General features: G+C 59.9%; 1 protein-coding gene across 3 annotated transcripts in view; it reads right to left on the bottom strand.

Annotated features, from left to right (window-relative positions):
• COBL (cordon-bleu WH2 repeat protein) overlaps nucleotides 1-13,222 on the bottom strand; it is a 129,760-nt gene that overhangs the window by 68,752 nt on the left and 47,786 nt on the right. For 2 of the 3 annotated variants that reach the window (XM_054571377.1, XM_054571378.1), the window contains exons 3-6: nucleotides 10,664-10,874; nucleotides 8,587-8,815; nucleotides 3,624-3,724; nucleotides 1,856-1,930 (exon numbers count right to left, since the gene is read on the bottom strand). In XM_054571377.1, coding sequence (XP_054427352.1) covers nucleotides 1,856-1,930; nucleotides 3,624-3,724; nucleotides 8,587-8,815; nucleotides 10,664-10,874 — 616 coding nt within the window. Of the gene's footprint in view, nucleotides 1-1,855; nucleotides 1,931-3,623; nucleotides 3,725-6,278; nucleotides 6,324-8,586; nucleotides 8,816-10,663; nucleotides 10,875-13,222 lie in introns of all 3 variants that reach the window. The other variant, XM_054571376.1, reaches the window with a different exon arrangement.

Raw genomic sequence — 13,222 nt, 5'->3', positions numbered from 1 at the left:
GGGCCGGCCCTCAACCTCCACAGGCCAAGGCTGACCCCCGGGCTCCTCAGCCAGGTGGCACTAGGGCTTAGGAGCAAGTCACCTGCTTGCACAACGGCTCAGAAGGGGAGGAGCTCCTGTGAGGCCAATGCCTCTCACCGCGACTCTGTTCTCTGGGGAGCAACACCCAGGCTTTGGGGACCTGGTGGAGGGCAGGGGGAGACGCACGAGGAGACAGGCGGGTCCCACTCCCTCACAGATGCCCAGGAAGGGGGCGCGTGTTGCTGGCCACACAGGGCGCCTGACCGCAGAGCGGCCGAGCCCCTGCAGCAAGGCCACGCCAGGCCGCAGAAGGCGCTGGACCATCGCCACTGGCGTTTCCAACCACCTTCTCTGCAGACTAGAGGTCAACAGCTCGCGGGGGCGGGGAGATTCATCAAAAGCAGAGCAATGGGGGCTCCTAAGGGAAGCTGCCTCGCCACCATGCCCGGAAGAAGAGACCGGGAGAGCAGACGCACGGAAACACAGCACAGCCGTGACCTCGTGAAGGAGCAGGGGCAGACTCGACGGCTGTGATAACCGCCCGGCCTCCGCGAGCCGGGGGGGTCGCACGGGCGTCGCGGCGCCGTGGGAGGGCGAAGGGAGGCCTGTGCCCACGCACGTGGCCAGCACGCGCGGCGGCAGCTGCGGCCATTGTCATCGCCGCCCCCGCTATTTTGGGGGGCGCCATCCTGCCCCACGGCTTCACACCAGCAAACTCTGTGTCCAGGCCGACAATCTGTCTGCGACCTACAGCTCCATTTACTGCCTTTGATTTTCAATAAAAGCAACCCTTTCTTTTGTCACAAAATGAAAAAAGAAAATACCATGCTCCACATCCATCTACAACACTCCACGTATCACCCGACTTACAGCCGCGTGGCGCTCAGTCGAGGGGGGCCACACGCCGCAGGCGGCCCCTAGGAAGACCTGGCCTGGGTCCCCCTTACCTGTCTGTCTATCCACCTTCCATCCGCCTACGTCATGGCTGTATTGTTACGTGGCCTTCGTTAAAAAACCCTCCCAGAGTAACGTGCACTACAAAACGTGCGCTGCCATTCCTTGTGGTGGAAACACGTGCAATACCTGGTACACTGGAACAAGCGAAGCGGTGGCCGCTGCAAAGCCCTCTCTCTGCAATTTAAGAGGTTCCCTGCGCAAGCGCCCAGGCAGCCCGCGACGGCGCGGACCACTAGAAGACGCCTCCCGCACCCCGTGGCCAACACTGGGGCTGAGGAAGGACAGCCCACCGGAGGAGCGAGCCATGGACTTTCCCAAGCACCCTCCGCCGGCTCATCTGTTTTACAGGGAAGAAAGGCACCGCGGACGCGGTCACGACCGGTGACGATCTGCTCAGGTTGCTCTCCTGAAGGAGAGGTTTCCTCGGCCTTCGCGGGGGTCAGCCCGGGCTCTCCTGGGCTCCGAGGGGCGGGGCCGCGCGCTTCTCTGCGGCGGCTGCTGCAGCGTCGGGACCCAAGAACAGACATTTCCCATAAACCAAAAGGGCGGAGCCTACACACCTAACACCTTGAAAACAGATTTAAAGCTTGGGGTAGTAATAAACATTTTATTTAAGATCATGGTATCAGCAAAAGCGAATGAAAATGGGAGCGATACGCCCTGGCGGGTGCGGCTCAGTGGACTGAGCGCCGGCCTGTGAAGCAAGGGGTGTCACCGGTTTGATTCCCAGTCAGGGCACCGGCCTGGGCTGCGGGCCAGGTCCCCAGTAGGGGGCGCCCAGGAGGCAATCACGCAGGGATGTTTCTCTCCCTCTCTTCCTCTCTAAAAATAAATAAAGCTTTTCTAAGAAAATAGAAAATGGGGGGGCGGTACTCACATTCGAGCCCAGGCCCGGCACCGACCGTGAGGCGTCCTCATCGCTGTCCGCTCCCACCAGCCTGGGCAGCTCCACCTGGAACAAGGGCACAGCGCACGTCACCTCCAGGGGAAAGTGGGTACTAGCAGCCACATCTCCCTCGGCAAACACGCAGGCTAAGGGCCCACGCGGCCGCAGGTCCGGGCTGCAGAGTCTGCGCCAAGCAGCTTCAGTCCGCGGCCACGTCCCTCCGCGTGTGACCATGAAGGCTGCCCTCCACGCCTCACCGGTCGGACCTGCGGCTCTGAACCTGGCCACTCGGGGCGCAGAGGGTCCCTCGTCCTCCTTCCCTACTGTGTCTCCTTAGCTTAGAAAACAGGTAGCGGTGGAACAGCGGCACACCTGCGCTGAGAGAGTCAGCCCAGACAACCGACTCGTGAGCCGGGTCTTCAGGGCTTGGGAGTTTCAAATTCGGTTCAGCGCGGTTCCGGGCATCGGTTGGTGTTCACGGGGTAACCGACCAGGTGTGCGGGGCAGGAGCCCAGACCCACTTGGTTCGGTGGGAAAACCCGGCCCAGGGCCCCACCTGACCTCCCAAATGAGCGTCTCGGGGACACGACCCAGGCATCCAACCGTCTTAAGGTGCCCAAGGTGCTTTGGGAACACCTGGGTTAGCAGAATAAATAATGTCAAAATGACACTCATTTGCCATGTTTTAAAACTATTATGGCACCAAAGGTTTAAAACAAGAAAGGATATTTGCTGTTATCTATTTCAACCAACATGGAGTCCCTTTAAGTATACCCTCTACTGAGGTTTTATACACACATTCAGACACAGACACGCTTTTTTTCCCTTTATGGAGAGATATTAAAGAGTTGCTTCAGCTTTATATGCCTTGAAGTTCTTCATGTTATATTATCTGACTTATTTGTAGACTATCAGGCATTGTAGGGTTTCAGAAATCATTGAAAATAATTATTTACTCCAAACCCTCCAAATGGAGACCCGGCTTGTCCCGGGACATGCAGTGCGGGGGAGGGGTAAGTGAGGGCTCTGGACAGAGGCGGGCCAGCTCTGGTGGTCACTCACATTGCGGTTAGCCCAGGGCAGGACATCCAGGTCCCTTTACCTGTAGCTTGGGGTGGCCAGCCTCTCGCCAGGTGTCCGTAAAGACTACCTGAGAGACCGCACTGGGCACAGCATTGCAAACAATAAAAAGGGAGAGAAACAAGGAGTGAGGACCTGCATCCTCCAAACAGCCGTAAACAATCCAATAAGGATGTGACCGAATAAATAATACCCAGAGAGAAATAGAACAAGATTAACATGAGGGAAAGATGCAAGGGAAAGATAGGGCGTGGGAGACAGGAAAGCACTTCTGGCCAGTCCGAGACAGAGAGGAACGAGGATGGGACAGAAGGAGAAGCCCCCGTAACCGCAGGCCTGCTCGGCCGCGGCGGCCTTTGCGCAGCGACCCCGCCTGCCCTGGCGTCCTGGCCAGGGGCTGAGCCAGCCCTCTGCCCCAGCACCTGCTCTGACATTTTGCTTAAGCAAAAGCGAACCGGCTCTGCGGGCAGTTTCTGACACTCGGTCTGGTCTGCAGGGATCTGGGCTCTGAGTGCTCCCCACGCACCCCTCCCCTGGGGCAGCCTCCCGGCCCGGCCCCAGGCACCAGAATCCCGGCTCCTAAATACGCGGGGAGACCTCCTGGAGGGCTTGCCGCAAACACCTCGGGAAACACTGTTACGTGGAGCGGAGCCCTTTCTGTGTGTGTGTAGCCCATTACCTTGCTGCTGTTGCTCCTTTTGCTAACTTTGAAGAATCCGAGGAATTTTTTCTTCTCTTTATCTGTCTCATCATTGCTGAGGGATGCTTTTCTAAAGGTCTCTGAGGGGAGAAAGCGCTAAGTTATTTTTCAGCGTAAGAAATTAAACACCTCCCATTAAAAATCTCAGCAAACACATCCCCCCTTCTCAAACTTTTAGTTCTTATAAGAGGGTAAAACCATCAGCTATTTCTTTGAAAGCGTCGGGATCCCCCTCGAAGCCCCCAGGTCCCGTTTATGAAATCGCCACAGGGCCCCACGTCCGCTAGCGGGCACGGCGCGTTCCTCCCCGGGTGTGGCCGCTTCCCAGCCTCTCGCCTCTGCCTGACCCACTGGTTTTCCCTTCTAATGGCAGCCTCTGGGGGGCCCATTTCTTCTTCCATCCTTTTTTTTTTTTTTTTTTTAATTCCTGAACTCTAAATTCTCAACCTTTTCTTCTTTCATCGGGATTCCATTTTTTAACACTGTCTTACTATTTTTTTATTTGGAGGGTTGTTCACTATTAATTTTTAAATTTCTCTATTGCAGTTAACATTCAGCACTATTCTGTATGGGTCTCAGGCACACGGCACAGCGGTTAGACAGTCACAGACGTCCCAGAGCGGTCCTCCCGCGCGTCATGGAGCGGCCGCCGACGTTCCCAGCCCCTGCCTGGCCCCACGCAAAGCCATTGCAATGTCCCCATGCTGGACACCGGCAGGATTTGAGACCTGGTGCCCCTGTGCCAGACGGGACCCGCGGCCCCGGCTGTCAGGCAGGTGGCAGCATAGCCGAGGGCTGCTGCTCCCAGGGCGAGGGGGGCCCAGCAGCGTCAGCAGCCCTGGAGCTGGGCCCAGACACGACCCCTGGATCAGAACCTCTGGGGCTGGGCCCAGCGCCCGGCCTTCAATGAGCCCCACCCCGGGGACGCGTCGGGCGGGGGGCAGGGAGTGCTGAGGACCAGGGACGCGGAGGGGGCGAGCTCCGGGGTGAGGGCCCACTCGCGCAGCCCCCTCCGGCACTCTGGCCTCGGCGTCCTTGTCTGCAGATGGGGGGCCGCACCCCAGGGCCACGCGACGGCTGACCACCACCACGCGCTGGTTTGTGGACATGCCGGGGCCACCCCGAGCCTTTGCCATCAACTCATCTGGTTTCGTCTCCTGAGCCACACGGCTATGGCGAGAGAGGGAAAATTTAGGCGCCCCCGAAGGACAGAGCCAGGACCCCCCACGGCATTGCCCGCTGCTGGACGCCGGGCTGCAGGCCGAGACGTCTGGGCTGGGATGCGCAAAGCCCGCCACCGACACGTCAGGCTTTGCTACGTCCTGGGTGCTGGCCAGGACTGCGGCGTCCCACTCAGAGACCGACGCGAGGCCACTGCGTCCGCAACACAGGCGTGGACGCTGGCGCGCCCCCCGCCCCCAAGCAGCCCCGAACACACACATTCACGGAGTCATTCGCACGCAGCCGAGGTTCGGGCTCGGTCACGGCCGCCAGGGGTCTGCGTCGGTGCAGGCCCGTGCGCAGGCCCACGTCACACGCGTCCACACCAGCGGGCGGGCGTCCGTGCGCACCCACGGGTGCACGCGGGTTCCCTGCGATTGCACCCCTGCCCCTGCAGGCGCAGGGCTGGGAGGGGGAACACAAACGCGCTGCGGAGCAGAGCTGTGCATCCGCCATGGCACGCGTGGGGTGTGCGTCGGTGCCCGGCCGGGGTCTGGACTGAGCGCGTGCCCACGGATGTGGTCAATGCATGGCCCTGCGGCCCCCGATGGGTGAGGATGGGAGAGCATGTTCCTGGCACCCAGGCTGGGACTCCCCCCATAAAAATGACCCGGGGTCAGAAAACTGCCACGGCACCGAGGCCCTGGCTTCCCACCCGACACAGCGACATGGTCGGCCACCACCCCACAGGACGGCACCGCTGTCGGACGCGACACCCCGCGCGGGGGCCAGGCCAGCGCCGAGTGTTCTCGCATGAATCTGTTTTTCTAGAAACAGAATCTAGTGTTAAACGCTTTAACGGGAACACAAGTTTCTGTAAAATACAAAGCCTCATGGGGATTTTAATGAGCTTCTTGTGTGCGTGTGCCAAACATTTCACTAAAACCCCAATACGCGTGTGCGCGTGTGAATGTATATGCGTGTGTGTATATGTAAACATCGATGTATCTGTGGGTACGCATATGCAATTTATAAGAAATGGGTATCAGAATAAATGCAACAGCTGGACTAATCATTCTCATACTTGTCTAGGACAACAAAAGTGAAATGCCGCAAAGCACACTGGCCTAAATTCTGCAGCAGGTGGGATGGATCTCGAAGACAGGCAAGCACAGGCGAGGACAGGCAAGCGCAGGCGAGGACAGGGAAGCTCAGGGAAGCCCAGGGAAGAGACAGCGGCACCGCTTCTGCACGGCTGGCCCCCTCTCTGCCCTGGAAGGCCTCCCACAGGCCCATTTTCCACAGCAGCCTCCTTTGCTTCTCACCAGTCAGCCCCACACAGCAAATCCTCCCTTAGCCAACCAGAAAGTGCAGAAACCAAACCGCAGCCTCATTCGAGCCAGCAAGCCTCCCCCAGAGCCGCGGCCGAGCCATGCACAGCGCGGCGGCAGGCACAGCCCCCGCGCACGGTACCTCGACAGCTCAGGGAAGGCTCCGACTGGGTTTTGCTCAGCAGAACTGGAAAAGGCAGGCAGGCAGAGAGTGAGGGCCGGCCGAGACCTGCCGCCGCCCCCGCAGCCAGCAGCCTCGGTGGGGCTGTCGGCCCGACGCGGGGTGGGGGGCGGGGGGCCATGGGCAGAGCAGGCCCGCCTTCCTGACCTCGTGCTCCGGAGCCTGCAGCTGCAGGCTGCGAAGCGCCACCGCAGAGACAGGTGGCAGCAAAGTCCTCCTGGTCTGCGAGCTGCCAGGGCCAGGGATTCCCGAAGAGGCAGCCTGGGCCCAGGGACACATCTCCTGCCTTGGCCGCACCTGTTTGCAGCGGCTGGCCGGGAGCGGGCGGGGCCCGAGAGGGCCCTGGTGGGCGGCCTCCAGAACCTGGTGTTTTCTGCTTGGACACGTGACTGTCCTCAGGGCGCTGGAGGCCTTTGTCAGGGATGGTCACCGAACGTTTCATGGGCAGCACACAGGCGGTGTGGCCGGGGGCAGGTGAAGGGGGCGTGGGCCCCCTGGGCTGGGGCGGCCCCCTGCCAGGTGCAACCCTCATTCTCTGGGGAGGGTGCTGGGATCCCAGGAGTGAGGGTCCCTCAGAGGTGCCCAAGGCAGCAGAGAGGGGGACACGGGGCGTGGACAGAGCCGCTGCCCTGACTCGGAAGGGATGACACATGTGAGCAGCCAGGGAGTTTGCTCCTGTGTGTTCTCCCCGCGTGGGGGTCAAAGTGGGGTGCTGGCCGCGGGGAGGGTCCCCCGGCGGACGCCCAGCCCCCTGACCCGGACGCCACGGGCTCGCTGGGCGGCGCCCCGAGTGGAGAGACCGGTTTTATACGGTTCCCAGGGAATAGGCTCTGCGTCTACCTTTTAAGGCAGACGTGCGGCAGCCGCGGCCCCGAAACGCATGTTTGCGTGAGGCCGTGCCCCTCACCCTCTGCGATGGGGGGCAGTCTGCCATCCCTCCATCATGCCAAATAAGAGCTCCGTCCCGAAAGACTCCCAGAAACCAGATTTAAATTGGGCGGAGAGCACCAGACAGACCCGCTATTTCCAGGCCCGAGCGGCAGACGCTGAGAATAATCTTGTCTGAGTTTAAAGATACACGGCTCTCAAGTGTCAGACACTTTTTATGAAGGAATAAATAGTCTATGTATCTTCCATGCAACGGACCTGAGATCCTTTCTGGGGTGTCAAATGACGTCCCGCATCCCGAACCTCTGGGGCAGTTTGCGGGGGAGGGGTGGTCCCGCTGATCACTGATCTCACAACACATCTCACAATTACAAAGCAACTTTCTTACTGCAAACATTTAAGGAAAGATGTAGGGGGAAAAAAGCTCAAAAACTTGCATACGTATATATTTTAAAAGCTCAACCTGTCCAATATTTGTGGAATAAATAGGCAACAAATGTCACGTGAGGCTTGTTAACGCAGACCCTGCGATGAAGCTCATTGTAACCACGCGAAGGTCCAACGGTGTTGAATTGCGGGGGGCAGTCTGACTGCCGTTCACCCGGTTGCCCCGTGACTCTGTCAGGGGGTCTGCGCACGCAGCGCGTCCCTCTCCGTGCCAACCCGGGCCCTCCAGCGGCCACGCTCCCCGGTGGCTCGAACTGCCACCTCAGGCCACGTGGCGATTTCACGCGAGGACTACGCTGTCTCCAGCACCATGAGTTGTCTTGGGGGAGCAAGCGGTCACGGGAAGTCTCAGGGCTCAGCCGGATGTATTTTTGTCACCGGCTGTGGTCAGGAGCCATGCCCGAGGCCCAGGAGCCATCAAAGGCCGCTGGCGAGGAAGCGCAGGAGAGCATGGGTCACGGGTGGGCTGCGGGGAGGTCCTCTCGAGGGGGGACTCCACCGATTCGCCTCGCTTTCCCTCCCTGCTCCCGCAGGAGCTCCCGGGGATGGGGAACGGGTGTGCCCGGGACTGCGGGCCAAGGGGCGGAGTCACAGCCAAGGACCAGAGCGCGTTTGGTCTGTGGACCAAACTCCAGCCCATTCAACCCTGGTTTGGACAGAATTCGAGATGCCCGGAAATTCATGTACCGGCCTCGCGGGTGGGCAGGGCGCTGGGCTGAGCGCTTGAGGGGTGGCCCGCCTTGCTCAGGGGCAGGGGGCTCACCTCTCTCTCTTTAAAAAAAAAATATTTGTTGACTTGAGAGAGAGAGGGAAAGAAGCATCATGTGGCTGTTCCACTTCGTGAAGCGTTCCCTGGCTGACCCTGGCAGGGGCCCTGACCGGGGACGGGGATGATGCTCCCAGCAGCCCGGCGGCCGGCCCGGGCGGCACCCACCTCTCTTGTTGTCCCACGCGTAGAGCTCCTTTATGCCCAGCTCGTTCAGCGACTTGGAGAGCTCCAGCTCCTCCCCCGCAACGTTGTCCCTGAGGAGCACCACATGCTCGGGGCTCACGTCGCACTTGGCGCAGATGACGGGCAGGATGTTCTGCAGGGGCACCTCGGGGCTCACCCGCACCACGGCCTTCTGCGTCCGCAGGTAGTTCACGACCAGCCGCACGGACTTCTGGAAGACACACCGGAAGACGCGGAGCCGTGAGCGCCTCCCCCACCCACACGCCGACGGCTCCGCCCTCCGCCTTTATACCAGGGCTGAGCCGGGCCGGGGCGTGAGCGGGCTGGCCCTGTCTTCCACAGGCTCCGGGGCCCTGGGGGAACGGCACACAGCAGAGTGAACAATACGCGCCCGGAGTAATCATTTACCTGAGAATCTCCTACTGACGCACACAGGGGAGCGAACGTCGGAGAAAGCTCCCACTTCACATCCATCACACCCAAGGGCTTCCAGGGATTCGGGCTACACTTGAACGCAAGGAACTAATAGGCATTTTGTGAAGCGAAATAGTTTGGGAGGATTATGACTAATTCAATGTAAAGAAAAACCCTCAGCAAACAAGACATCAAAGTCTTGTGGAAGAAGTCAAAATATCCCCTTAGGTTTATGAATATTTATCTAAATGTACAGTGTGTGTCTCTAAGTCTGTGTACACACCTGTTCACACATACACACTACACACACATATATTTGAAGCTACAAAACCATTTTAGTTTTCTTTCAAGCATCAGGTATATGATAATCAGAAAGGGAAGCCATCGGTTTGATTAGAGCTGATTCTGAATGTGGACAAGGCGGCCTGTCAGGAGCATTGGCCCCGGCAAAGCCTCGGGCCGTCGGCCTTTGGCTGCCACCCCGGCCGCCCCTCGGCACCGAGGGCCCCGAGAGCAGACGCGGCACCCGGCGCTGGTGGAGGCACCGAGGCTGAGCTCAGACCCCGGCCCAGCCTCGGGGCCGGGTCCGATGTACGTGTGGCGGGAACATGGCGCACGGCCTGGGCCATGTTTCTGGAACTGGGATCAGGCACAGCCCTGGGCTCACCTGCCTGCGGAGTGGACACCCACGGCCGGGACGGCGGGAGAAGCCGCCAGGCACAACCGAGGTTTCTCGGCCGTCAACACGGATTTTACTGGAAGAACTAGAGGAAACTCTTCCACACAGAGTGCAGACGACATCAGTTAAAATTTAGGAACCGCCCAGACCTAGAAATTCACAGGAGATGGGCCGTTGGCTACATTGCCATTTTTAAAAGCAGGAAACTTTTGTTCCTATTCGAAGAATCCAAGTGAATAAAATAGCATTACTTATAATTAGACCTAAAGAACCATAGCAAATCCTTATTAAAAAGTACAGTAAGCAGCTGGAATTAATTTTGATCGATAACCAAAAGCCTAAAATAAATCTGTGTACATGATAAGATATTCTCCAACTGCAATGAGTAAATATTTCTCACATCAATTTTTCAAAAGAAGACTTCTGCCCCCCTCCCAATCTCTAAGAAAACGTTCAAATCTGCACCCGGCCTGCCTCCTGGGGCAGGAAGACCTGCAGAACCGGACCGGAACCCCTAGAACCAGCCCAGGAGGGTAGCCACCGTGGTTACTTGCATGTAAATAGATTACAAGTCCGGTTTTTTGGACACAGTAGCTGCGCTGCAGAGGCTCAGCAGCTGCAGGTGACAAATGGCTGTCACCCCGCAAAGCGCAGAACTGGAGACCGTGCCCAGCTGTGCTGGGAGTCGGAGTGGCTTTCTGAGCTCCAGACTACGTCTTCTTCTAACAAGCCCAAAGGCCCAACAGCGTCACAAAAACGAACATTCTTACATTCTGGAAACTTCCGTCTTCTGAAATAAACTCAGTTTGGTGGCCGGCTTTGCCTGGCCCGGAGGTAGACCCCTCACCCCAGCCGCCCGCAGGTGCCGCTGACAGAGCAGGGCCCCCGCCCGCCCCCACGCCCGCGGCACAGCGGCCGCAGGGGCCTGCATGGACCCCGGGCCCCCAAGGGCCCCGACCCACTGACCTCAGGCATCTTTGGTGGGACAGGCTTCGCCTTCTCCTCGGGGACTTTTTCCTTCAGAAACACAGTGTGCACGTTCAGAGTCCCCACCGAAGTGTTTGGCTTAAAACTCAAAGGCTGCTGGGAGTCGGAAGACCAGATCTCAAGGGCGTGGTGGGACGGGTTCAGGCGGTTCTGGAGGCAGAGCTCGACGAGGAGGTCCATCACGGCGTGGCTGGAAGGGAGACCGAGCGTCAGCGGGGCCTGCGCCCTTCCCGCAGGCGGGGGCTCTGGCGGGGGGACGGCCAGCGCGTGAGCGAGCGAACTGCGAGGAACGGCAGCGGCCGGGCACGCGTCTGTTGGGCGCAACGGCACCGCCACGGCCTGATGTTCCCCGTGCTGACGACCGACGCTGCCACAGCGGTGACCGGGCCACGGCCGCTGAGCGGGGGAAGCAGCCCCCTTTCCAGCTGCCTCCGTTGGGCCCTGTCAGCTCAGGCAACGCGAGTGACAGGGCAGGAAGTCCCCCTTAATCCCATCAGGGGGTGCGGCGACTTCCCGGTCACAGGCCGTGGAAGGGAACCAGTTTTGCCAAAGGCCAAAGCAAGAGTTAAGTCCTGCCTACAAGCAGCTCACGACCTTATAACAGAACAACGTGGACAACATGGCCGGGGAGGGCCTGCAGGGCTTAGGGGCGCAAGGCGCTCACTTTCCAGTGACTCGTGTGTCCTCAAAACAGACTATTTTAACTTGAAGAAGAGGACGGCTTTCTTTCTTTCCTTTTTTTCTTTGCTAAACGGAGCACGCCGTGCTCGGGATGGGGCCGGCTGTGCTGCTGGCCCCCGGCGAGGGTTTGCTCCGTCTGCGAACTGCTGTGCCCCTGCCTTTCTCCCCCCCCTTCTCTCTGCTCCCCCAACGTCTCCTAAGGGCCCAGAATGGAGAATTGAATTGAATTTTTCATCCTGTGCGTGGTGTCTATTTTTAAATTTAAAAAGCGAGTACAATTTTTCTACCTCTTTCTTTAAAAAAACACGTCCCTTTCCCAACGTGTGGAGCGTGTTGGCGTGACTCAGTGGTTTCAGAAAGAAGCGCGAGCTGGGCTCCTTTCTCTCGGGGCTCTTTCCAGAACCCTGGTGGGGAGCCGGACAGAGCAGAGTATGTGTACGCCCCGCGCCCCAGACGCAGGGGGCCCTCGGGGACCACGCGGAAGGGACAGGGGTGCCAGAGGGGCCGAGGCCCAGTTCCCCGGCAGCGGAGGGCACCGCCCTTCTCCAGAGGTCGGCACTTCTACTGAAGTCACGACACCTGCTGACACTAAGTCACCGCCACAGCCCTCAGGCCGGCAGAGCCCAGGCTTCGGGCAGCGGGGTTCTCAGACTCTACCAGGTGCCCGAAATTCCGGCCATGTTCCAGCGCAGGCTGCGGACGGGCCCCACCCGGGCCTCTGATTCACTCGCCGGGCTGGGAGCTAGTATCCCTAACAAGCCCTCAGGCGGCGCAGCCGTCTGGGACCCCCGGGAAAATCTCTGCCCAAGTCCTCGGGAAACGGGCGCGTAGTGCGTGTGCCCTGGGTGGGTAAAGGGGCCACCTGGCCATCCTCACACGTCACACGCAGGCAGCTACTTCTGGAGGGGATGTTAAAACAAACCCGCAGTGTGTACACGCTGTCCAATCTTGAGCTGGTTGGACGTGGCCTCGTTTTCAGGACGGGCCCGGGGCCAGCAGGTGGCCCCACGCCCTGCGTAAGGCACACTGGTGTAACGGAGGCACGGCAAGGCCGGGGAGAAAGTCCCGTGGCGGCGTCCTGTGTCATCGGAGAGACTGTGAGGCAGGGCGAGAGCCCTCCCCGAGGCGGTCAGAACCCACGGGCCCCGCCCGGCAGCCCATGCGGGGAGAAGGTAAGCAAGGACCAAGGGCAGACAGGTGGCTGAAGAAGCCCCGTGGCGGGGAGTCTGTGGCCAGAGGCAGGCGCCAGGCCCGAGGCTGGGTTGCCGTGAGAAGCCGGGGCACAGCCCCAGCCTGCCGGCCTCTGCACACGCGGGTCACGGTGCCAATCACCCCCCCCCCCCCGCCTGCTTGCTGCCCTGTCCTGCTCCCCACGCGTGACAGAAGTCAGGTGTTCACTATGCATTTCGCTCAATGAGTAAATAGCCTCCCTTGTTAGTGTAACAAGGTCCCACAGAGAGAGACGGCCCCTCTGTACGACTGTAAGACAGCGAGGTCGCCTTCGGGGAGCCATCAGACGTGGGCCTAGCAAAGAGCAGGCCGACCTGGGCACAGGCGAGCGCGCGGTTACGGCCTGGGGAGAGCCTCCCAGGAAGGTCCTTGGGGCGCGGGGGCTGCAGGGACCCTCGCGTTCTGCGTGTCACAGTGACGTTTTTCTTTTCAGCTTCTCCCCCGCGTGTAGGCCCATCAAAGACTCTGCAAGGCAGAGGCATTTTAGGGGGGCCGCCCCTGGAAGTTGCGAGTGAGCCCCTGTATGGCCAAGCACACGGCGCTGGCTGCCGAGAGAGGGGCGCGGTGAGCCCCACCCCCGGGGGCCATGACCGGCGTGGGCTCACATGCCGGGGCTTTTCTCCGGGG

The sequence above is a fragment of the Pteronotus mesoamericanus genome, unplaced genomic scaffold (genome assembly GCF_021234165.1).
Source record: "Pteronotus mesoamericanus isolate MK-2021 breed Mesoamerican mustached bat unplaced genomic scaffold, CSHL_Meso_final contig_220, whole genome shotgun sequence".
Lineage (NCBI taxonomy): Eukaryota > Metazoa > Chordata > Mammalia > Chiroptera > Mormoopidae > Pteronotus > Pteronotus mesoamericanus.
Note: the sequence above shows the minus strand (reverse complement) of the source record. Positions and strands in the feature narration are given on the sequence as shown.